Source organism: Tachyglossus aculeatus, chromosome 3 (assembly GCF_015852505.1).
Source record: "Tachyglossus aculeatus isolate mTacAcu1 chromosome 3, mTacAcu1.pri, whole genome shotgun sequence".
Taxonomy (NCBI): domain Eukaryota; kingdom Metazoa; phylum Chordata; class Mammalia; order Monotremata; family Tachyglossidae; genus Tachyglossus; species Tachyglossus aculeatus.
The window spans coordinates 56,057,680-56,084,218 of record NC_052068.1 but is presented as its reverse complement, the minus strand read 5'-3'; the positions used below and the strand labels follow the sequence as shown (position 1 = coordinate 56,084,218).

Genomic DNA, 26,539 nt, shown 5'->3' with positions numbered 1-26,539 from the left:
ATACAGCACCACTATACGTTCCTTCTGTTATTAGTGGGTGCCGTCAACATTTCCGATTCACAGAGGCTCCGTGGATATACTTTCTCCAGAACATCCCGTCCTCTGCCGTAATCCGCAACCTTTCTAATGGCTCTTCCGTCGTCGTTGCTATGGTCTCTATCCATTCCTTTAACCACTGATTGATATGGAGAAACTGAAATCCGCTGAGGGCTGTCCTCAGCATTAACTACCGATATAATATGAAAAAAGAGGCAACTAGAAACTCTTAGGAACTGTGACAACGCATAACCTATAGCTCTCAGAGCCCAGAACCGCTGACCTCTACGCCTTCAAACTCCCGCCTCTGCTGTCCATACATACTTCATTCTGTTGCCCAGATTATTTTTCTACACATCTTCCCAATCAATCAATCATATTTATTGAGCGCTGGGTGCAGAGCACTGTACTAAGCGCTTGGGAAGTCCAAGTTGGCAACATATAGAGACAGTCCCTACCCAACAGTGGGCTCACAGTCTAAAAGTCCCACTCCTCCAAAACCTGACTGCCCATCATTCATCCATTCAATCGCATTTACTGAGCGCTTACTGTGTGCGGAGCACTGTACTACACCTCCACATCAGACAGAAACATCTCGTCATCCGTTTTAAGGCTCTTAATCGGCCCACTCTCTCATACCTTACCCTCACAGATGTACTACTGAGAAGCAGCGTGGCTCAGTGGAAAGAACCCAGGCTTTGGAGTCAGAGGTCATGGGTTCAAATCCCGGCTCCGCCAACTGTCAGCTGTGTGACTTTGGGCAGGTCACTTCACTTCTCTGGGCCTCAGTTCCCTCATCTGTAAAATGGGGTTGAAGAATGTGAGTCCCCCGTGGGACAACCTGATCGCCCTGTAACCTCCCCAATCAATCAATCGTATTTATTGAGCGCTTACTGTGTGCAGAGCACTCTACTAAGCACTTGGGAAGTACAAGTTGGCAACATATAGAGACAGTCCCTACCCAACAGTGGGCTCACAGTCTAGAAGCATTTAGAACAGTGCTTTGCACATAGTAAGCGCTTAATAAATGCCATCATTATTATTATTACTACAATCCAAACCACGCACTTTGCTTCTCTTAATGCCATCTAACTCTCTGTAACCCAGTATCATTTGTCTCACCCTTAACTCCGCACTTAATATTCACCCCCACCTCCAATCCCACAGCACTTTTGAATAATGATGGCACTTACTAATGATGGCATTTATTACTGTGCAAAGCACTGTTCTAAGCACTGGGGAGGCTACAAGGTGATCAGGTTGTCCCACGGGAGGCTCACAGTCTTCATCCCCATTTTCCAGATGAGGGAACTGAGGCCCAGAGAAGTGAAGTGACTTACCCAAAGTCACCCAGCTGACAACTGGTGGAGCCGGGATTTGAACCCATGACCTCTGACTCCAAAGCCCTTGCTCTTTCCACTGAGCCACACTGCTTCTCTATTACACTGTAAAATGTAAAGACACATACCTATAATACGGTATAATTCTTCACGAATAACTAAATACCTGGAAGCTGACAAGGAAGAATCCTTGGCTACTTTGGAACTTGAAGCTGTTGTCTCAATATCTTCAGGCTGACTTTCCGTTTCTTTCTCTTTCTGTAGCTCCTCCCCTCTCTCCCGCGCTTCTGGAAATGGAAAGGATAGGTTTCTGATCAATCAATCAATCAATCGTATTTATTGAGCGCTTACTGCGTGCAGAGCACTGTACTAAGCTCTTGGGAAGTACAAGTTGGCAACGTACAGAGACAGTTCCTACCCAACAGTGGGCTCACAGTCTAAAAGGGGATCAGTCAATCGGTCGTACTTATTGGGCACTGTCAGCTGTGTGACTTTGGGCAAGTCACTAAACTGCTCTGGGCCTCAGTTCCCTCATCCGTAAAATGGGGATGAAGACCGTGAGCCCCACGTGGGACAACCTGATCACCTTGTATCCCCCCAGCGCTTAGAACAGTGCTTTGCACATTCATTCAATCGCATTTATTGAGCACTTACTGTGTGCAGAGCACTGTACTAAGCGCTTGGGAAGTCCAAGTTGGCAACATCTAGAGACGGTCCCTACCCAACAGCGGGCTCACAGTTTAGAAGGGGGAGAGAGACAACAAAACAAAACATATTAGCAAAATTAAATAAATAGAATGGTAAATATGTACAAGTAAAATAGAGTAATAGTAAGCACTTAAATACCATCGTTATTATTATTATTATTATTATTACTACAATTCGGCAACAGATAGAAACAATCTCGATGCAACCAAGGGCTCACAGTCTAGAAGGGGGAGACAGTCAACAAAACAAAACAAGTAGACAAGCATCCTAACCATCATCATTATCGACGGTGTTTGAGGGCTTTCTGCGTGCAGAGCACTGGACTAAACGCTTGGGAGAGTTCCCCACTCCTCAACAACCTATGTTAATATGTTTTGTTGTCTGTCTCCCCCTTCTATCAATCGTATTTATTGAGCGCTTACTGTGTGCGGAGCGCTGTACTAAGCGCTTGGTAAGTCCAAGTTGGCAACATATAGAGACAGTCCCTACCCAACAGTGGGCTCACAGTCTAAAAGGGGGAGACAGAGAACAAAACCAAACATACTAACAAAATCAAATAAATAGAATAGATATGTACAAGTAAAATAAATAGAGTAATAAATATGTACAAACATATATCCATATATACAGGTGCTGTGGGGAAGGGAAGGAGGTAAGATGGGGGGATGGAGAGGGGGACGAGGGGGAGAGGAAGGAAGACTGTGAGCCCACTGTTGGGTAGGGGCCGTCTCTATATGTTGCCAACTTGGACTTCCCAAGTGCTTAGTACAGCGCTCTGCACATGGTAAGCGCTCAATAAATACGATTGATTGAATGAATGAATGAAAGGGACCGTCTCTATATGCTGCCAACCTGTTTCGTTTTGTTTGTTTGGTTTTGTTCTCTGTCTCCCCCTTCTAGACCGTGAGCCCACTGTTGGGTAGGGACCGTCTCTAGATGTTGCCAACTTGGACTTCCCAAGCGCTTAGTACAGTGCTCTGCACACAGTAAGCGCTCAATAAATACGACTGAACGAATGAATCTCCAGCGGTTGCCCCTCCACCTCTGCTTCAGACAGAAGCTCCTTACCATCGACATGAAAACCCTCAATCACCTTGGCCCCGTCCTATCTTACTTCCCTGATTTACTACACCGCAGCCCCCGCGCTTCTCCTCCAACGCCAACTTACTCCCTGCGCCTCAACCTTGTCTTTGTCGCCGCTGACCGCCCGCCCCCATCCTGCCTCTTCGTATCAGCCAGGCGATGCCTCTCCCCTCCTTCAAAGCCTTATTAAATTCAATCAATCGTATTTATTGAGCCCTTACTGTGTGCAGAGCACTGTACTAAGCGCTTGGGAAGTACAAGCTGGCAACATATAGAGACGGTCCCTACAGCGGGCTCACAGTCTAGAAGGGGGAGACGGACAACAAAATGAAAACATATTAACAAAATAAAATAAATAGAATAAATATGTACAAGTAAAATAGAGTAATAAATATGTACAAACATATATATATATCTATATATGTATATATATAGATATATATGCAGGTGCTGTGGAGAGGGGAAGGAGGTAAGGCGCCACATGTTTTGTTTTGTTGTCTAAACATATTAACAAAAAATAAATAGAATAAATATGTACAAGTAAAATAGAGTAATAAATATGTACAAACATACACACACACACACACACACACACGCACACACACACACACACACAGGTGCTGCGGAGAGGGGAAGGAGGTAAGGCGCCACATGTTTTGTTTTGTTGTCTAAACATATTAACAAAAAATAAATAGAATAAATATGTACAAGTAAAATAGAGTAATAAATATGTACAAACATACACACACACACACACACGCACACACACACACAGGTGCTGCGGAGAGGGGAAGGAGGTAAGGCGCCACATGTTTTGTTGTCTAAACATATTAACAAAATAAAATAAATAGAATAAATATGTACAAGCAAAGTAGAGTAATAAATATGCACAAACACACACACACAGATATATATATATACACAGGTGCTATGGAGAGGGGAAGGAGGTAAGGCGCCACATGTTTTGTTGTCTAAGCATATTAACAAAATAAAATAAATAGAATAAATATGTACAAGTAAAATAGAGTAATAAATATGCACAAACATATATATATACATACATACAGGTGCTATGGAGAGGGGAAGGAGGTAAGGTGCCACGTTTTGTTGTCTAAGCATATTAACAAAATAAAATAAATAGAATAAATATGTACAAGTAGAGTAATAAATATGCACAAACATATATATATATATATATATATACATACATACAGGTGCTATGGAGAGGGGAAGGAGGTAAGGCGCCACATGTTTTGTTGTCTAAGCATATTAACAAAATAAAATAAATAGAATAAATATGTACAAGTAAAATAGAGTAATAAATATGCACAACCATATTTACATATATATGCACATATATATGTATACATATATATACAGGTGCTTCCCCCAAACCAAATCTTTAGGGTGCCTGTGTGGCCAAACACAGGTAGATAAGTGGCTTTTGGAAATCTTTAGACTGCAAGCTCACTGTAGACAGGGAATGCGTCTGTTTATTGTTGTAGTGTATTCTCCCAAGTGCTTAGTACAGTGCTTTGCACACAGTAAGCACTGGATAAATACAACTGAATGAATGGAAATCAAGCAATTTAAGCTCTGCCCCTGCGGCTTTGTGCACAACTCTGTACCTCTCCATCTTGCTCTGTTTCTGAACCCTTTTTCCGATTTGTAATACAAAGTCAGGACTTTAGCTCTTATTCTGTTTAGGGAACTGGTTTGGCCATGACTGCCTAGGCCTTCACCGACTAATCTATCAACAGTATCCTCGCTGGAATTTCTAATTCTCTACTTCCCTTGGATTACCCTGTTCACTGACCGGTTGGTGATCTGTAGTCTTAGTTTGGCGTTACCTGTGGATAGGTACAAAAGTGTTGTGGGGTGAATAAAGGTTATGGGTTCTAATCCTGGCTCTGCCGCTTGTCAGCTGTGTGGATTGATTTAAATCAATCAATCAATTGTATTTATTGAGCGCTTACCGTGTGCAGAGCACTGGACTAAGCGCTTGGGAAGTACAAGTTGGCAACATATAGCTCAGCCTCAATCCCAAGAAGCTTCTGAGACTAATTTGGCCCAGATTTTCCACATCTGCCTCCTCCCCTAATCAGAAAAAAGCAAAAGATGAACCGGTAATCTGGACAGAGAGTCAGTCAAGGCGGACGAAGCCTCCCTCTTAAATTCTTAGAGAAGCAGTGTAGCCTAGGAGATAGAGCCCGGACCTAAGAGTCAGAAGGACCTGAGTTCTGATCCCGGCTCCGCCACTTGTCTGCCACCCTCCCCGCCTTACCCCCTTCCCCTCCCCACAGCACCTGCATATATGTATATATGTTTGTACGTATTTATTACTCTATTTTACTTGTACATATTTATTCTACTTACTTCATTTATTTATTATATTACATATTATATATTATATTATTTTGTCTATTTATTTCACATATTACTATTACTCTATTTTATTTGTACATATTTATTTTATTTTGTTACTATGTTTTGTTTTGTCGTCTGTCTCCCCCTTCTAGACTGTGAGCCCACTGTTGGGTAGGGACCATCTCTATATGTTGCCAGCTTGGACTTCCCAAAGCGCTTAGGCCAGTGCTCTGCACACAGTAAGTGCTCAATAAATACGACTGAATGAATGAATGAATGAATACTGTGTGACCTTGGCAAGTCCCTTTACTTCTCTGTACCTCGGTTACCTCATCTGTAAAATGCTAAATATGCTAAAATGGAAACTTCACATATATAATACCTCAGCCCTTTTTATTGTTCATATAATATCAAGTGGCAAGTCACTTTACTTCTCCGTACCTCGGTTACCCAATCTGTAAAATGTAAAATGCTAAATATGCTAAAATGGTAACTTCACATATATAATCTCAGCCCTTTTTATTGTTCATATAATATCAAGTGGCAAGTCACTTTACTTCTCTGGACCTCGGTTACCCCATCTGTAAAATGTAAAATGCTAAATATGCTAAAATGGAAACTTCACCTATATAATACCTCAGCCCTTTTTATTGTTCATATAATATCAAGTGGCAAGTCACTTTACTTCTCTGTACCTCGGTTACCCCATCTGTAAAATGTAAAATGCTAAACATGCTAAAATGGAAACTTCACATATATAATACCTCAGCCCTTTTCATTGTTCATATAATATCAAGTGGCAAGTCCCTTTACCTCTCTGAACCTCGGTTACCTCATCTGTAAAATGCTAAATGTGCTAAAATGGAAACTTCACATATATAATACCTCAGCCCTTTTTATTGTTCATACAATAAAGTGGCAAGTCCCTTTACTTCTCTGAACCTCGGTTACCTCATCTGTAAAATGTAAAATGCTAAACACGCTAAAATGGAAACTTCACATATATAATACCTCAGCCCTTATTGTTCATATAATATCAAGTGGCCAGTCACTTTACTTCTCTGTACCTCGGTTACCTCATCTGTAAAAGTAAAATGCTAAATTTGCTAAAACGGAAATTTCACCTATATAATACCTCAGCCCTTTCTATTGTTCATATAATATCAAGTGGCAAGTCACTTTACTTCTCTGTACCTCGGTTTCCTCATCTGTAAAATGCTAAATGTATGCTAAAATGGAAACTTCACATATATAATACCTCAGCCCTTTTTATTGTTCATATAATATCAAGTGGCAAGTCACTTTACTTCTCTGTACCTCGGTTACCCAATCTGTAAAATGTTAAATGCTAAATATGCTAAAATGGAAACTTCACATATATAATACCTCAGCCCTTTTTATTGTTCATATAATATCAAGTGGCAAGTTACTTTACTTCTCTGTACCTCGGTTACCCCATCTGTAAAATGTAAAATGCTAAATATGCTAAGGTGGAAACTTCACATATATAATACCTCAGCCCTTTTTATTGCTCATATAATATCAAGTGGCAAGTCACTTTACTTCTCTGTACCTCAGTTACCCCATCTGTAAAATGTAAAATGCTAAATATGCTAAAATAGAAACTTCACATATATAATACCTCAGCCCTTTTTATTGTTCATATAGTATCACGTGGCAAGTCACTTTACTTCTCTGAACCTCGGTTATCTCATCTGTAAAATGCTAAATGTGCTAAAATGGAAACTTCACATATATAATACCTCAGCCCTTTTTACTGTTCATATAATATCAAGTGGCAAGTCACTTTACTTGCACCTGTATATATGTTTGTACATATTTACTACTCTATTTATTTATCTTACTTGTACATATCCATTCTATTTATTTTATCTTGTCAGTATGTTTGGTTTTGTTCTCTGTCTCCCCCTTCTAGACCGTGAGCCCGCTGTTGGGTAGGGACCGGCTCTCTGTGTTGCCGACTTGTACTTCCCAAGCGCTTAGTACAGTGCTCTGCACACAGTAAGCACTCAATAAATACAATTGATTGATTTACTTCTCTGAACGGCGGTTACCTCACCTGTAAAATGTTAAATGGGCTAAAATGTGAATTTTACATGTATAATACCTTAGCCCTTCTTATTGGTATTATAATACCAAGTGGCAAGTCACTCTACTTCTCTGCATCTCAGTTACCTCATCTGCAAAATGGGGGTTTAGACTGTGAGCCCCATGTGGGACAGGGACTGCGTCCAACCTAAACAAGTCACAAACTAAACAAGTCACAAAAACAAGCTGATTTTTCAAGTCCCTTTCATTAGAGCTTGCATCTACCCCAGAGTTTAACGGTGTGACTGGCACTCAGTAAACACTTAAATACCATTAAAAATTGTTTTACATCTTCAAAATTCACCATATTCTGCAGCTCTAAATGCATATTTCTCAATGCCAACAAACTGCAGGTGCTCTGCACACAGTAAGCGCTCAATAAATACGATTGATTGATTGATTTACTTCTCTGAACCGCAGTTACCTCACCTGTAAAATGTTAAATGGGCTAAAATGCAAATTTTACATGTATAATACTTTAGCCCTTCTTATTGTTAATGTAATACCAAGTGGCAAGTCACTCTACTTCTCTGTATCTCAGTTACCTCATCTGCAAAATGGGGGTTTAGACTGTGAGCCCCATGTGGGACAGGGACTGTGTCCAACCTAAACAAGTCACAAACTAAACAAGTCACAAAAACAAGTTGATTTTTCAAGTCCCTCTCATTAGAGCTTGCATCTACCCCAGAGTTTAACAGTGTGACTGGCACTCAGTAAACACTTAAATACCACTAAAAATTGTTTTACATCTTCAAAATTCGCCATATTCTGCAGCTCTAAATGCATATTTCTCAATGCCAACAAACTGCAGGTGCTCTGCACACAGTAAGCACTCAATACGATTGATTGATTGATTTACTTCTCTGAACCGCAGTTACCTCACCTGTAAAATGTTAAATGGGCTAAAATGCAAATTTTACATGTATAATACTTTAGCCCTTCTTATTGTTAATGTAATACCAAGTGGCAAGTCACTCTACTTCTCTGTATCTCAGTTACCTCATCTGCAAAATGGGGGTTCAGACTGTGAGCCCCATGTGGGACAGGGACTGTGTCCAACCTAAACAAGTCACAAACTAAACAAGTCACAAAAACAAGTTGATTTTTCAAGTCCCTCTCATTAGAGCTTGCATCTACCCCAGAGTTTAACGGTGTGACTGGCACTCAGTAAACACTTAAATACCACTAAAAATTGTTTTACATCTTCAAAATTCGCCATATTCTGCAGCTCTAAATGCATATTTCTCAATGCCAACAAACTGCAGGTGCTCTGCACACAGTAAGCGCTCAATAAATACGATTGATTGATTGATTTACTTCTCTGAACCGCAGTTACCTCACCTGTAAAATGTTAAATGGGCTAAAATGTGAATTTTACATGTATAATACCTTAGCCCTTCTTATTGGTATTATAATACCAAGTGGCAAGTCACTCTACTTCTCTGCATCTCAGTTACCTCATCTGCAAAATGGGGGTTTAGACTGTGAACCCCATGTGGGACAGGGACTGCGTCCAACCTAAACAAGTCACAAACTAAACAAGTCACAAAAACAAGCTGATTTTTCAAGTCCCTTTCATTAGAGCTTGCATCTACCCCAGAGTTTAACGGTGTGACTGGCACTCAGTAAACACTTAAATACCATTAAAAATTGTTTTACATCTTCAAAATTCACCATATTCTGCAGCTCTAAATGCATATTTCTCAATGCCAATAAACTGCAGGTGCTCTGCACACAGTAAGCGCTCAATAAATACGATTGATTGATTGATTTACTTCTCTGAACCGCAGTTACCTCACCTGTAAAATGTTAAATGGGCTAAAATGCAAATTTTACACGTATAATACTTTAGCCCTTCTTATTGTTAATGTAATACCAAGTGGCAAGTCACTCTACTTCTCTGTATCTCAGTTACCTCATCTGCAAAATGGGGGTTTAGACTGTGAGCCCCATGTGGGACAGGGACTGTGTCCAACCTAAACAAGTCACAAACTAAACAAGTCACAAAAACAAGTTGATTTTTCAAGTCCCTCTCATTAGAGCTTGCATCTACCCCAGAGTTTAACAGTGTGACTGCCACTCAGTAAACACTTAAATACCATTAAAAATTGTTTTACATCTTCAAAATTCGCCATATTCTGCAGCTCTAAATGCATATTTCTCAATGCCAACAAACTGCAGGTGCTCTGCACACAGTAAGCACTCAATAAATACAATTGATTGATTTACTTCTCTGAACGGCGGTTACCTCACCTGTAAAATGTTAAATGGGCTAAAATGTGAATTTTACATGTATAATACCTTAGCCCTTCTTATTGGTATTATAATACCAAGTGGCAAGTCACTCTACTTCTCTGCATCTCAGTTACCTCATCTGCAAAATGGGGGTTTAGACTGTGAACCCCATGTGGGACAGGGACTGCGTCCAACCTAAACAAGTCACAAACTAAACAAGTCACAAAAACAAGCTGATTTTTCAAGTCCCTTTCATTAGAGCTTGCATCTACCCCAGAGTTTAACGGTGTGACTGGCACTCAGTAAACACTTAAATACCATTAAAAATTGTTTTACATCTTCAAAATTCGCCATATTCTGCAGCTCTAAATGCATATTTCTCAATGCCAACAAACTGCAGGTGCTCTGCACACAGTAAGCGCTCAATAAATACGATTGATTGATTGATTTACTTCTCTGAACCGCAGTTACCTCACCTGTAAAATGTTAAATGGGCTAAAATGCAAATTTTACATGTATAATACTTTAGCCCTTCTTATTGTTAATGTAATACCAAGTGGCAAGTCACTCTACTTCTCTGTATCTCAGTTACCTCATCTGCAAAATGGGGGTTTAGACTGTGAGCCCCATGTGGGACAGGGACTGTGTCCAACCTAAACAAGTCACAAACTAAACAAGTCACAAAAACAAGTTGATTTTTCAAGTCCCTCTCATTAGAGCTTGCATCTACCCCAGAGTTTAACGGTGTGACTGGCACTCAGTAAACACTTAAATACCATTAAAAATTGTTTTACATCTTCAAAATTCGCCATATTCTGCAGCTCTAAATGCATATTTCTCAATGCCAACAAACTGCAGGTGCTCTGCACACAGTAAGCGCTCAATAAATACGATTGATTGATTGATTTACTTCTCTGAACCGCAGTTACCTCACCTGTAAAATGTTAAATGGGCTAAAATGCAAATTTTACATGTATAATACTTTAGCCCTTCTTATTGTTAATGTAATACCAAGTGGCAAGGCACTCTACTTCTCTGTATCTCAGTTACCTCATCTGCAAAATGGGGGTTTAGACTGTGAGCCCCATGTGGGACAGGGACTGCGTCCAACCTGAACAAACCACAAGTCACAAACTAAACAAGTCACAAAAACAAGTTGATTTTTCAAGTCCCTTTCATTAGAGCTTGCATCTACCCCAGAGTTTAACAGTGTGACTGCCACTCAGTAAACACTTAAATACCATTAAAAATTGTTTTACATCTTCAAAATTCGCCATATTCTGCAGCTCTAAATGCATATTTCTCAATGCCAACAAACTGCAGGTGCTCTGCACACAGTAAGCGCTCAATAAATACGACTGAATGAATATGAATCCCAACCGTAGCTTGTCACAGTCTTTTGAGATTTATCTTTAATCCTATGTTAAAAAAAAAAAAGAAAGTTTCAGGTTTGGCTTTTAACAAGAACCATCATGTATGTCAAACCAGGATAACCTTGGAAGTTGTGATGCAGCTTTCAGTCTTTGTGACCCAAATCTAAACGCAAACACGTGAGCTTCTTACCCAGCATTTTTCGACTTCTTTCCACCGCTGTCCTCCGTGTTTGCTCGAACATGGCCTCCAAGTCAAACGTTCGGGCTTTTTTCCCTAAAATAGAGAAAAGATGAGCGACGCGAAATCTTGACTGACGGTTAGTTTAGTCGGTTCACCCGACGCAGCGGGGAAATCCCAAAACGGCAGGCAAGGAAAAACTAGACAAGTCACAAAGGCAATCTGATTTTTCCAGTCCCTTTCGTGAGAGGGGCTCAGCGGGAAGAGCCCGGGGTTGGGAGTCCGAGGTCGTGGGTTCTAATCCCGGCTGGGTGACTTTGGGCAAGTCACTTCGCTTGTCTGGGCCTCAGTTACCTCCTCTGTAAAACGGGGATGAAGAACGCGAGTCCCACGTGGGGCAACCTGATGACCTTGTATCTACCCCAACGTTTAGAACGGTGCTTGGCACATACTAAGCACTTAACACCAACATTATTATTATTATTATTATTATTATTATTATTATCCCAGCCCTCTCACCCCCTGCCCCTCCACTTCCTCCATCCTCTCACCTCCAAAATGCTTCCTATTAATCTGGAGCTGGGATTTTAGAGGGAGCCAACCTCATCATAACCACCGGCCACGAATGCAACTGATCCCAGCCATCCCTGTGAGGCAGTTTATGGGCTTGATATTATACTGACAATAAAAAGAGTTACGATATCATACATATAAAACTCACATTTTAGCGTATTTAGCATTTATTATTCACCAAGAGATAAAAGGGCATCAGGTCAGTCACCATAATAATAATAATAATGATGATGGCATTTGTCATGGGTTCTAATCCCAGCTCCGCCGCGTGTCGGCTGTGCGACTTGGGGCAAGTCACTTAACTTCTCTGGGCCTCGGTTACCTCCTCTGGAAAATGGGGATTAAGATTGCGAGCCCCACGTGGGACAACCTGATCACCCTGTATCCCCCCCCCTCCCCCCCAGTGCTTGGAATAGTGCTTGGCACACAGTAAGCACTTAATAATAATAATATAGAAAATAATAATAATAATAATAGAGAAGCTGCATGGCTCAGTGGAAAGAGCCCGAGCTTTGGAGTCAGAAGTCAGGGGTTCAAATCCCAGCTCCGCCAATTGTCAGCTGGGTGACTTCGGGCAAGTCACTTCACTTCTCTGGGCCTCAGTTCCCTCATCTGTAAAATGGGGATTAAGACTGTGAGCCTCATGTGGGAAAACCTGATCACTCTGTAAACTCCCCAGTACTTACAACAGTGCTTTGCACATAGTAAGTGCTTAATAAATACCATTGTTATTACTATTATCATTCTCTGTGCCTCAGTTATCTCATCTGTATAACGGGGATTCAGACTGGGAGCCCCACGAGGGACAACCTGATCACCTTGTCACTTGCCCAGCGCTTAGAACAGTGCTCTGCACATAGTAAGCGCTTAATAAATGCCATTATTATTATTATTAGTCTCTGTGCCTCAGTTACCTCATCTGCAAAATGGGGATTAAGAGCGCTTAGAACAGGCCTTTGAACATAGTAAGCGCTTAATAAATGCCATTATTATTATTATTCTCTGTGCCTCAGTTACCTCATCTGTAAAATGGGGATTAAGACTGGGAGCCCCACGAGGGACAACCTGATCACCTTGAAACATCCCCTGCGCTTAGGAGAGTGCTTTGCACATAGTAAGCGCTTAATAAATACCATGATGATTATTATTATTATTGTTATATTGTGATAATATAATAATTATACTTATTGTAATTATTATAATATTAATAATATAATAATGATTAATAATAATTAATAACAATGAGGATGATGCTGGTATTTGTGAAGCACCTGCTAGGTGCCAAGCACTGTTGTGAGCACTAGGGTGGACAGAAGTTAATCAGGTTGGACACAATTCCTGTCCCTCCCAGCCCCTCCACCCCCGGCCCCCTCTCTTCTGCCCCGGCCCCCCGTTGGGAGGGTACGAACTGCTGCTTAGAGAAGCTGCGTGGCTCAGTGGAAAGAGCCCGGGCTTTGGAGTCAGAGGTCGTGGGTTCAAATCCCGGCCCCGCCAACTGTCAGCTGTGTGACTTTGGGCCAGTCACTTCACTTCTCTGGGCCTCAGTTCCCTCATCTGGAAAATGGGGATTAAGACCGGGAGCCCCACCCGGGGGACAACCTGATCGCCCTGTAACCTCCCCAGCGCTTAGAACAGTGCTTGGCACATAGTAAGCGCTCAATCAACGCCGTCATTGTTACGAACCAAAGCCGGTGAAGCCCATGGTGGAGGCCAGCAGCTCCGCATCGGGGCCCGGCAGGTCCGCGGCGCCTGCACAGCACAGAGACACAACACAGGGTTCAGCGCCCGAGACACTCTTCACTCATTCATTCACTTACTCATTCATTCACTTACTCATTCATTCACTTACTCATTCATTCAGCTGTAGTTATGGAGCGCTGACTGTGTGCAGAGCACTGGACTAAGCGCTTGGAAAGTATAATTTGGCCACAGACAGAGAATATCCCCACCCAGCAACGGGCTCACTGTCTAGAAGGGGGAGACGGACAACAGAACCAAGCATGGAGGCAGGTGTCAATATAAATAGAATTATAGATCTATATACATTCACTCTTTAAAGTGTATTTATTGAGTGCTGACTGTGTGCAGAGCACTGGACTAAGCGCCTGGAAAGGATAATTCGGCCGCAGACGGAGACAATCCCCACGCAGCAACGGGCTCACCGTCTAGAAGGGGGAGACGGACAACAGAACCAAGCATGGAGGCAGGTGTCAATATAAATGGAATTATAGATCTATACGCATTCACTCATTCAATCGTATTCATTGAGTGCTGACTGTGTGCAGAGCACTGGACTAAGCGCTTGGATGCGAGCCCACTGTTGGGTAGGGACTGTCTCTATGTGTTGCCAACTTGTACTTCCCAAGCGCTTAGTCCAGTGCTCTGCACACAGTAAGCGCTCAGTAAATACGATTGATGATGATGATGATGATAATTTGGCCGCAGACGGAGACAATCCCCACCCAGCAAGGGGCTCACCGTCTAGAAGGGGGAGACGGACAATAGAACCAAGCATGGAGGCAGGTGCCACTATAAATTGAATTATAGATCTGTACACATTCACTCATTCAGTCGTATTTATTGAGCGCTGACTGTGTGCAGAGCACTGTCCTAAGCGCTTGGAAAGGACAATTTGGCAGCAGATGGAGACAATCCCCACTCAGCATAAGGCTCCCAGTCTGGAAGGGGGAGACAGACAACAAAACCAAACTGTACAGGATGGGTAAGGAATGTAATATAAAGCTATGGTATGTATATAAATCGACTTGACACCTGCCCACGTGTTGTTTTGTTGTCCGTCTCCCCCTTCTAGACTGTGAACCCGTTGTTGGGTAGGGACCGTCTCTAGATGTTGCCGACTTGTACTTCCCAAGCGCTTAGTCCAGTGCTCTGCACACAGTAAGCGCTCACTAAGTACGATTGAATGAATGAATAAATGGTAGGGGGGAATGGGGAGAAGGGTCGATACCCAAGTGCTCAGGTGACATGGAAGCGCTGAAGTAGCAAGAGGGGGGGACTGTGGGGTGGGGACAGCAGACAGTCATCAGGGAAGGCCTCCTGGACGGGAGCCGGTTTCGACTGAATGAATGAACAAGGAGACAGGCGTCGACAGAAACAAATAATTATGGATAGATGCGCATTCACTCATTCAACTGTATTTATTGGGCGCTTTCTGGAGGGGGGAGAGGAGGAGGGAAAGAGGAGGAGGCAGAGGAGGAGGAGGAAGGAGAGAAAGAGGAGGGGGAGGAGGAAGAGGAGGGAGAAGAGGAGGAGGGAGACGAGGAAGAAAAGGAGGGAGAAGAGCAGGAGGAAGAGGAGGGAGAAGAGGAGGTGGTGGAGGGAGAAGAGGTGGTGGAGGGAGAAGAGGAGGAGGTAGAGGAGGGGGAAGAAAAGGAGGGAGAGGAGGGAGAAGAAAAGGAGGTAGAGGAGGGAGAAGAGAAGGAGGTAGAGGAGGGAGAAGAAAAGGAGGTAGAGGAGGAAAAGGAGGAAGAGGAGTGAGAACAGGAGGGAGAAGAGGAGGTGGAGGAAGAGGAGGAGGAAGAGGGAGAAGAGGAGGGAGAGAGAGGAGAGGAGAAGGAAGAGGAAGGGAGAGGAGGAGAAAGGAGAAGAGGAGGACGAGGAAGGATTAGAGGAGGGAGGAGGAAGAGGAGGAGGGAGAAGAGGAGGAGGGAGGAGAAGAGGGGGGAGGGGAAGAGGAGGGGGGAGGGGAAGAGGAGGAGGAAGGAGAAGAGTAGGAGGGAGGAGAAGAGGAGGAGGAGGGAGAAGAGGAGGGAGGAGGGAGAAGAGGAGGGAGGAGGGAGAAGAGGAGGGAGAGGAGGAGGGAGGAGGGAGAGGAGGAGGGAGAGGGAGAGGAGGAGGGAGAGGGAGAGGAGGAGGGAGAGGAGGAGGAGGAGAGGAGGAGGAGGGAGAGGAGGAGGAGGGAGAGGAGGAGGAGGAGGGAGAGGAGGAGGAGGAGGGAGAGGAGGAGGGAGAAAGGAGGAGGAGGGAGAGGAGGAGGAGGAGGAGGCAGAGGAGGAGAAGGGAGAGGAGGAGGAGGAGAAGGGAGAGGAGGAGGGAGAAGAGGAGGAGGGAGAAGAGGAGGAGATGGAGAGAGAGGAGGAGGTGGAGAGAGAGGAGGAGGTGGAGAGAGAGGGGGAGGTGGAGAGAGAGGGGGAGGTGGAGAGAGAGGGGGAGGAGAAGAGGAGGAGGGAGGAGAAGAGGAGGAGGGAGGAAAAGAGGAGGAGGGAGGAGAAGAGGAGGAGGGAGGAGAAGAGGAGGAGGGAGAGGAGGAGGAGGGAGAGGAGGAGGGAGAGGAGGAGGAGGGAGAGGAGGAGGGGGAGAGGAGGAGGGGGGAGAGGAGGAGAGAGAGAGGAGGAGGGGGGAGAGGAGGAGGGGGAGAAAAGGAGGAGGGAGAAAAGGAGGGGGGAGAAAAGGAGGGGGGAGAGGAGGAGAAGGGAGGAGAAAAGGAGGAGGGAGAGGAGGGGGAGGTGGAGAGAAAGGAGGAAGGAGAAGAAGAGGAGGAAAAAGAGGAGGGAGAAGAGGAGGAGGAGGTGGGGAGAGGAGGAGGGAGAGGAGGAGGAGGTGGGGAGAGGAGGAGGGAGAGGAGGGGGAGGTGGAGAGAGAGGAGGAGGGAGAGGAGGGGGAGGTGGAGAGAGAGGAGGAGGGAGAAGAGGAGGAGGGAAAGGAGGAGGAAGGAGAGGAGGAGGGAGAGGAGGAGGAGGAGGAGGAGGGAGAAGAAGAGGAGGGAGAAGAAGAGGAGGGAGAAGAAGAGGAGGGAGAAGAAGAGGAGGGAGAAGAAGAGGAGGGAGAAGAAGAGGAGGGAGAAGAAGAGGAGGGAGAAGAAGAGGAGGGAGAAGAAGAGGAGGGAGAAGAGGAAGAGGGAGAAGAGGAGGAGGGAGAAGAGGAGGAGGGAGAGGAGGAGGAGGGAGAGGAGGAGGAGGGAGAGGAGGAGGAGGGAGAGGAGGAGGAGGAGGGAGAGGAGGAGGAGGAAGGAGAGGAGGAGGAGGAAGGAGAAGGAGAGGAGGGAGAAGGAGAGGAGGGAGAAGAAGAGGAGGGAGAAGAAGAGGAGGGAGAAGAGGAAGAGGGAGAAGAGGAAGAGGGAGAAGAGGAGGAGGGAAAGGAGGAGGAGGGAGAGGAGGAGGAGGAGGAGGGAGAGGAGGAGGAGGAAGGAGAAGGAGAGGAGGGAGGAGGGAGAAGGGAGGAGGAAAGGGTCCCCGGGTCCCTTAGGTTCACACTGACCCTCTCCAGCCCCCGGCGGCTCCATGCCCAGCGGGGGACGGGCGGGCGGGCGGGCGACGCGGCGCAGGCGCAGACGGCAGGCGAGAGACGGAGAGAGGCAGGGAGCGCGGCGCAGGCGCAGACGGCAGGCGGCAGCGGCGGGGCGGAAGTAGGGAGACGGAGTGGGCGGGGAGAGGCGTCTGACGTCATCGCGTCCCCGAGAGGGCCGGAGGGGGCCCCCACGCCGGAAAGAAAACTGCAACCTCCGGCCCTGGCGCCGCCCTGCTGGCCGGAGGCCCCAACGCCCCAACCCCCGGCGCCGGGGGCCCCGATAGACGCCACGCTTTTTCCCCGCTATTTGCTAAGCGCTTACTATTTAAGGATAATGGTGCTATTTGTTAAGCCCGGGCTTTGGAGTCAGAGGTCATGGGTTCGAATCCCGACTCCGCCACGTGTCTGCAGTGTGACCTTGGGCAAGTCACTTCACTTCTCTGAGCCTCAGTTATCTCATCTGTAAAATGGGGATTAAGACTGTGAGCCCCACATGGGACAACCTGATCACTTTGTACCCCCCCCAGCGCTTAGAACAGTGCTTTGCACATAGTAAGCGCTTAACAAATGCCAACATTATTATTATTATTATTATTATTATTATTATTATTACTCTCCCTCTTCCAGACTGTGCGCCCACTGTTGTGTAGGGACCGTCTCTAGGTGTTGCCAACTTGGACTTCCCAGGCGCTTAGTACAGTGCTCTGCACACAGTAAGCGCTCAATAAATACGATGGAATGAATGAATGAATGAATGTGCCAAGCATTGTTCTAAGCGCTGGGATAGATTCAAGGTGATCAGGTTGTCCCACGGGGGGCTCACAATCTTCATCCCCATTTTACAGATGAGGCAACTGAGGCCCAGAGAAGCAAAGTGGCTTGCCCAAAGTCGCACAGCTGACAAGTGGCAGAGCCTGGATTTGAACCCATGACCTCTGACTCCAAAGCCTGGGCTCCTTCCACTGAGCCACGCTGCTTCTCTAAAAAATAAAAGTACTGTACTAAGCGCTGGGGAGGTTACAAGGTGATCAGGTTGTCCCACGAGGGGCTCACAGTCTTCATCCCCATTTTACAGATGAGGCAACGGAGGCGCAGAGAAGCGAAGTGACTTGCCCAAAGTCGCACAGCTGACAAGTGGCAGAGTCAGGATTAGAACCCATGACCTCTGACTCCCAAGCCCTTGGTCTTTCCACTGAGCCACGCAACAATATAGCATTATGGTGACACATATTAAACACATATTACTATAATTATGTTTATTACTCCATTTTATTTGTACATATTCTTTTTATTTTGTTAATATGCTTTGTTCTGTCGTCTGTCTCCCCCTTCTAGACTGTGAGCCCGCTGTTGGGTAGGGGCCGTCTCTAGATGTTGCCAGCTTGGACTTCCCAAGCGCTTAGTACAGTGCCCTGCACACAGTGAGAGCTCAATAAATACAATTGAATGAACGAATGAATGAATGTGCCAAGCATTGTTCTAAGCGCTGGGAAAGATTCAAGGGGATCAGGTTGTCCCATGTGGGTCTCACAGTCTTCATCCCCATTTTACAGATGAGGTCACTGAGGCCCAGTGAAGTGACTTGCCCAAAGTCACCCAGCTGACCAGTGGCAGAGCCGGGATTAGAACCCATGACCTCTGACTCCCAAGCCCTTGATCTTTCCACTGAGCCACGCAATAATATAGCATTATGGTAGCACATATTACTATGATTATATTTATTACCCTGTTTTATTTGTACATATTTATTCTATTTATTTTATTTTGTTAATATGTTTCGTTTTGTCGGCTGTCTCCCCCTTCTAGACTGTGAGCCCGCTGTTGGGTAGGGACCGTCTCTATATGTTGCCAACCTGGGCTTCCCAAGCGCTTAGTACAGTGCTCTGCACACAGTAAGCGCTCAATAAATACGATTGATTGATTGATTATATTAGCATCTGTCTCCCATATATGTTTGTACATATTTATTACTCTATTTATTTTACTTGTACATATCTATTCTATTTATTTTATTTTGTTAGTATGTTTGGTTTTGTTCTCTGTCTCCCCCTTTTAGACTGTGAGCCTGCTGTTGGGTAGGGACCGTCTCCGTATGTTGCCAACTTGGACTTCCCAAGCGCTTAGTACAGTGCTCTGCACACAGTAAGCGCTCAATAAATACGATTGATTGATCATATTAGTGTCTGTCTCCCCCTCTAGACTGTGAACTCGTTGTGGACAGCAATGTGTCTGTTGTTTTAGTGTGCTCCGCACACAATAAGCACTCAATAAATATTGCTGAATAAATCAGTGAGTCTGGATTTCCCTCTTCCTTTAAATCTCTCCAACCACAGCCCTTCCCAAGCTCAAACTACTCCTGAAATCCCACCTCTTCCAGGCAGCCAACTCTAATTTATTTCCATCACCTTGCATTGGGCAGATGCTTAGTCCCTTTGTGCATACAGCCATATCTAGCTCTTCATAAATGAAAAGCGTCAGACTCTGCAATATAGGCGTGGGTGAAGTGTTCCTCAAAAATGTTCATGTATCATTTTTCTCATATATTTACCTCTTTTCTTACCTTACCTATAATATACCTTAATATACTTACCTATATTCCAATCAGCCAATGGCACTTATTCATTCATTCATTCAATCGTATTTATTGAGCGCTTCCTGTGTGCAGGGTGCTGTACTATCCCACCTCTTCCAGGCAGCCAACTCTGATTTATTTCCATCACCTTGGATTGGACAGATGCTTAGTCCCTTTGTGCATACAGCCATATCTAGCTCTTCATAAATGAAAAGCGTCATGCTCTGCAATATAGGCGTGGGTGAAGTGTTCCTCAAAAATGTTAGTTTATCATTTTTCTCATGGACTTACCAGTGATTTCAATTAGTCAATGGCACTTATTCATTCATTCATTCATTCATTCAATCGTATTTATTGAGCGCTTCTTGTGCGCAGATCACTGTACTATCCCACCTCTTCCAGGCAGCCAACTCTAATTTATTCCCATCACCTTGGATTGGACAAATGCTTAGTCCCTTTTTGTGCAAACAGCCATATCTACCTCTTCATAAATGAGGAGCATCATACTCTACAATATAGGCATGGGTGAAGTGTTCCTCAAAAATGTTAATATATCACTTTTCTCATATACTTACCTGTGATTTCAATCAGCCAATGGCACCTTTCATTCATTCATTCATTCATTCATTCATTCAATCGTATTTATTGAATGCTTCCTGTGTGCAGAGCACTGTACTAAGCACTTGGGAAGGACAAGTTGGCAACATTCATTCATTCATTCAATCGTATTTATTGAGCGCTTACTGTGTGCAGAGCACTGTACTGAGCGCTTGGGAAGGTCAAGTTGGCAACATTCATTCATTCATTCATTCAATCGTATTTATTGAGCGCTTCCTGTGTGCAGAGCACTGTACTAAGCGCTTGGGAAGGACAAGTTGGCAACGTACATTCATTCATTCATTCAATCGTATTTATTGAGCGCTTCCTGTGTGCAGAGCACTGTACTAAACGCTTGGGAAGGTCAAGTTGGCAACATTCATTCATTCATTCAATCATATTTATTGAGCGCTTCCTGTGTGCAGAGCACTGTACTAAGCTCTTGGGAAGCACAAGTTGGCAACATTCATTCATTCATTCAATCATATTTATTGAGCGCTTACTGTGTGCAGAACACTGTACTAAGCGCTTCGGAAGGACAACTTGGCACCATTCATTCATTCGATCATATTTATTGAGCGCTTCCTGTGTGCAGAGCACTGTACTAAGCGCTTGGGAAGGACAAGTTGGCAACATTCATTCATTCATTCAATCGTATTTATTGAGCACTTACTGTGTGCAGAGCACTGTACTAAGCACTTGGGAAGGACAAGTTGGCAACATATAGAGACGGTCCCTACCCAACAGTGGGCTCACAGTCTAGAAGGGGGAGACAGAGAACAAAACAAAACGTATTAACAAAATCAAATTAATAGAATAAATATGTACAAATAAAATAAATAAATATTGTCCCACCAAGGGCGCATAGCCCTCATCCCCATTTTACATTCATTCATTCATCCATTCAATCGTATTTATTCCTTCAATCGTATTTATTCCTTCAATCGCATTTATTGAGCGCTTCCTGTGTGCAGAGCACTGTACTAAGCGCCTGGGAAGTACAAGTCAAACATCAAAACATCATACCTTTATCAAAATTTACATTAAAAACTCAGAACATCAATGTGACAATGGGATCGCCTCTCCAGAAAACCAGGCTTATAGTCTTTCACAACCGAATATCAATCAATCGTATTTATTGAGCGCTTACTGTGTGCAGAGCACTGGGCTAAGCGCTTGGGAAGTCCAAGTTGGCAACATCTAGAGACGGTCCCTACCCCACAGCGGGCTCACGGTCTAGAAGGGGGAGACAGAGAACAAAACCAAACATATTAACAAAATAAATAGAATAAATCTGTACAAATAAAATAAATAAAATAAATGAATATTGTCCCACAGAGGGCACACAGCCTTCATCCCCATTTTACATTCATTCATTCGTTCAATTGCATTTATTCATTCAATCGTATATTAAGAAAATAAAATAAATAGAATAAATGTGTACAAATAAAATAAATAAAATAAATAAATATTGTCCCACCGAGGGCGCATAGCCTTCATCCCCATTTTGCATTCATTCATTCATTCATTCATTCATTCAATTGTATTTATTCATTCAATCGTATTTATTCATTCAGTTGTATTTATTGAGCGCTTACTGTGTGCAGAGCACTGTACTAAGCGCTTGGGAAGTCCAAGTCAGCAACATATAGAGACAGTCCCTACCCGACAGCGGGCTCACAGTCTAGAAGGGGGGGACAGAGAACAAAACCAAACATATTAACAAAATAAAATAAACAGAATAAATATGTAGAAATAAAATAAATAAATAAATAGAATAATAAATACGTACAAGCATATATACAGGTGGGCTCACAGTCTAGAAGGGGGAGACAGAGAACAAAACCAAACATATTAACAAAATAAAATAAATAGAATAAATGTGTAGAAATAAAATAAATAAATAGAGTAATAAATACGTACAAACATATATACAGGTGGGCTCACAGTCTAGAAGGGGGAGACAGAGAACAAAACCAAACATATTAACAAAATAAAATAAATAGAATAAATGTGTAGAAATAAAATAAATAAATAGAGTAATAAATACGTACAAACATATATACAGGTGGGCTCACAGTCTAGAAGGGGGAGACAGAGAACAAAACCAAACATATTAACAAAATAAAATAAATAGAATAAATGTGTAGAAATAAAATAAATAAATAGAGTAATAAATACGTACAAACATATATACAGGTGGGCTCACAGTCTAGAAGGGGGAGACAGAGAACAAAACCAAACATATTAACAAAATAAAATAAATAGAATAAATGTGTAGAAATAAAATAAATAAATAAATAGAGTAATAAATACATACAAGCATGTATACAGGTGGGCTCACAGTCTAGAAGGGGGAGACAGAGAACAAAACCAAACATATTAACAAAATAAAATAAATAGAATAAATGTGTAGAAATAAAATAAATAAATAGAGTAATAAATACATACAGACATAGCTACAGGTGGGCTCACAGCCTAGAAGGGGGAGACAGAGAACAAAACCAAACATATTAACAAAATAAAATAAATAGAATAAATGTGTAGAAATAAAATAAATAAATAGAGTAATAAATACATACAGACATAGCTACAGGTGGGCTCACAGCCTAGAAGGGGGAGACAGAGAACAAAACCAAACATATTTACCAAATAAACTAAATGGAATAAATATGTACAAATAAAATAAATAAATAAATAGAGTAATAAGTGCGTACAAACATATCTACAGGTGGGCTCACAGTCTAGAAGAGGTCGAGGATTTTTTTTGAAGACACCATTTCCATTTCCACCATTTCCAATAAATGCCATTATTATTATTATTATTATTATTATTGTTATTATTATTATTATTATTATTATTTCCCCTCTCTCCCACCAAACACTGACCCTAACACCAGGAGAGGTGAGGTGTATAGGGAGACCACCCCAAGCTAAGCTGACCAAAACACTGTGCTCTGTTGCTACTTAGTGGCCCCCTCCTCAGAACCTCAATTCTGTTACTCCAGGAGGGGCTCATTCCCCAGGGACTGGAGGTCAATCAATCAATCAATCAATCATATTTATTGAAAATTATTAAATTAAAAAATATTATTATTTAGTATTTATTACTTACTATTTATTATTTATTATTATCTTAAAATTTTAAATTATTAAATTATTAAATCATTAAATGCATCATTAATTAATTAATTAATTAATCGATGCTATTTATTATTAATATATTTATTGCTCTGCACACAGTAAGCGCTCAATAAATACGACTGAATGAATGAATGAATGAATGAATAATACCAAGCCTCTCTGGTAGAGAAGCAGCGTGGCCCAGTGGAAAGAGCCCGGGCTTTGGAGTCGGAGGTCATGGGTTCAAATCCCGGCCCCCTCCAACTGTCAGCTGGGCGGCTTTGGGCAAGTCACTCCACTTCTCTGGGCCTCAGTGACCTCATCTGGAAAATGGGGAATAAGACTGTGAGCCCCCCGTGGGACAACCTGAGGCCAACTGTCGGCTGTGTGACTTGGGGCAAGTCGCTTAACTTCTCTGGGCCTCAGTTTCCTCATCTGGAAAATGGGGATGAAGACTGTGAGCCCCACGAGGGACAACCTGATTACCTTGTGTCTGCCCCAGCGCTTAGAACAGTGCTTGGCACATAGTAAGCGCTTCACAGCACGGCTCAGTGGAAAGAGCCCAGGCTTTGGAGTGAGCCCACTGTTGGGTAGGGACCGTCTCTATATGTCGCCAACTTGTTCTTCCCAAGCGCTTAGTACAGTGCTCTGCACACAGTAAGTGCTCAATAAATACAATTGATTGATTGATTGGAGTCAGAGGGCATGGGTTCAAATCCCGGCTCCACCACTTGTCAGCTGTGTGACTTCGGGCGAGTCACTTCACTTCTCTGGGCCTCAGTGACTTCACCTGTGAAATGGGGATGAAGACTGTGAGCCCCCCGTGGGCCAACCTCATCACCTTGTATCCTCCCCAGTGCTTAGAATGGTGCTTTGCACATAGCAAGCGCCTAATAAATGCCATCAGTATTATTATTGTATCCTCCCCAGCGCTTAGAATGGTGCTTTGCACATAGCAAGTGCTTAATAAATGCCATCATTATTATTATTATTATTCATAAATGCCATTTTATTATTATTGTATCCTCCCCAGCACTTAGAACGGTGCTTTGCACATAGCAAGCGCTTAATAAACGCCATCATTATTATTATTGTATCCCTCCCCAGTGCTTAGAACGGTGCTTTGCACATAGCAAGCGCTTAATAAACGCCATCATTATTATTATTGTATCCTCCCCAGCGCTTAGAACGGTGCTTTGCACATAGCAAGCGCTCAATAAACGCCATCATTATTATTATTGTATCCTCCCCAGCGCTTAGAATGGTGCTTTGCACATAGTAAGCGCTTCATAAATGTCATTATTATTATTATTGTATCCTCTCCAGCGCTTAGAACGGTGCTTTGCACATAGCAAGCGCTTAACAAATACCATCATTGTGATTACTATTATTATTATTATCATTATTATTATTATCATTATTATTATTACTATTACTGCACCCACACCCATGCTGACCCGGCCTCAGATGGGTGTCTACAACACTCCGCTTCTCCAAGACAGATGGACTGGACTCACCCCAAGCACTGTCGGACACGAAAGGGTCTCTCCTCCAGAGTCTAAGGAGGTGTAAGGTCAACCCTTAAGGTCAAGCCAGGGCTCTTTCCACCGGGCCTCAGTTTGCCCCTCTGTAAAATGGGGATGAAGGCTGTGCACCCTCTGTGGGACAATATTGATTTATTTTAGAGAAGCCCGGGCTCTTTCCACCGGGCCTCAGTTCGCTCCTCTGTAAAATGGGGATGAAGGCTGTGCACCCTCTGTGGGACAATATTGATTTATTTTATTTGTACAGATTTATTCTATTTATTTTATTTTGTTAATATGTTTCGTTTTGTTCTCTGTTTCCCCCTTCTAAACTGTGAGCCCGCTGTTGGGTCGGGACCGTCTCTAGATGTTGCCGACTTGGACTTCCCAAGCGCTTAGTACAGTGCTCTGCACACAGTTAGTGCTCAATAAATACCAGTATATATAATTATATAATAATTATTACTATAAAAAATAAATAATTATAATAATAATTATAAATAAATAATATATAAATACCTGTATATCTGTTTATCTGTTTGTACGTATTTATTACTCTATTTCATTTGTACATATTTATTCTATTTATTTTATTTTGTTAATATGTTTTGTTTTGTTCTCTGTCTCCCCCTTCTTGACTGTGAGCCCGCCGTTGGGTAGGGACCGTCTCTAGACATTGTCAACTTGGACTTCCCAAGCGCTTAGTACAGTGCTCTGCACACAGTAAGCACTCAATAAATACCTGTATAAATAAATAAATAAATAAATAAATAAATATAATCATACTTATAAATAAATAATATATAAATACCTGTATATATGTATATCTGTTTGTACGTATTTATTACTCTATTCATAAATTTTATTTGTACACATTTATTCTATTTATTTTATTTTGTTAATATGTTTTGTTTTGTCGTCTGTCTCCCCCTTCTAGACTGTGAGCCCCTTGTTGGGTAGGGACCGTCTCTATATGTTGCCAACTTGGACTTCCCAAGCGCTTAGTCCAGTGCTCTGCACACAGTAAGCACTCAATAAATACGATTGAAGGAATGAATGAATGTAAAATGGCGATGAAGGCTGTGCGTCCTCTGTGGGACAACCTGATCACCTTGTCACCTCCCCAGCGCTTAGAACAGTGTTTCTGCCCTTCCCAAGCGCTTAGTACAGTGCTGTGCCCACAGTAAGCGCTCAATAAATACGATTGAATGAATGAACCTTTTCACCTTGTCACCTCCCGGGCGCTTAGAACAGTGTTTCTGCCCTTCCCAAGCGCTTAGTACAGTGCTCTGCTCACAGTAAGCGCTCAATAAATACGATTGAATGAATGAACCTGATCACCTTGTCACCTCCCTGGTGCTTAGAACAGTGCTTCTGCCCTTCCCAAGCGCTTAGTACAGTGCTGTGCACACAGTAAGCGCTCAATAAATACTATTGAATGAATGAACCTGATCACCTTGTCACCTCCCCAGCGC

General features: G+C 43.1%; 1 protein-coding gene across 1 annotated transcript in view; it reads right to left on the bottom strand.

Annotated features, from left to right (window-relative positions):
• Nucleotides 1-26,539, bottom strand: part of WDR70 (WD repeat domain 70) — a 462,347-nt gene that overhangs the window by 429,940 nt on the left and 5,868 nt on the right. The window contains 6 exon segments of the mRNA XM_038743389.1: nt 1,543-1,663; nt 11,442-11,525; nt 13,686-13,751; nt 17,343-17,483; nt 19,655-19,730; nt 20,007-20,073. Coding sequence (XP_038599317.1) covers nt 1,543-1,663; nt 11,442-11,525; nt 13,686-13,751; nt 17,343-17,483; nt 19,655-19,730; nt 20,007-20,073 — 555 coding nt within the window.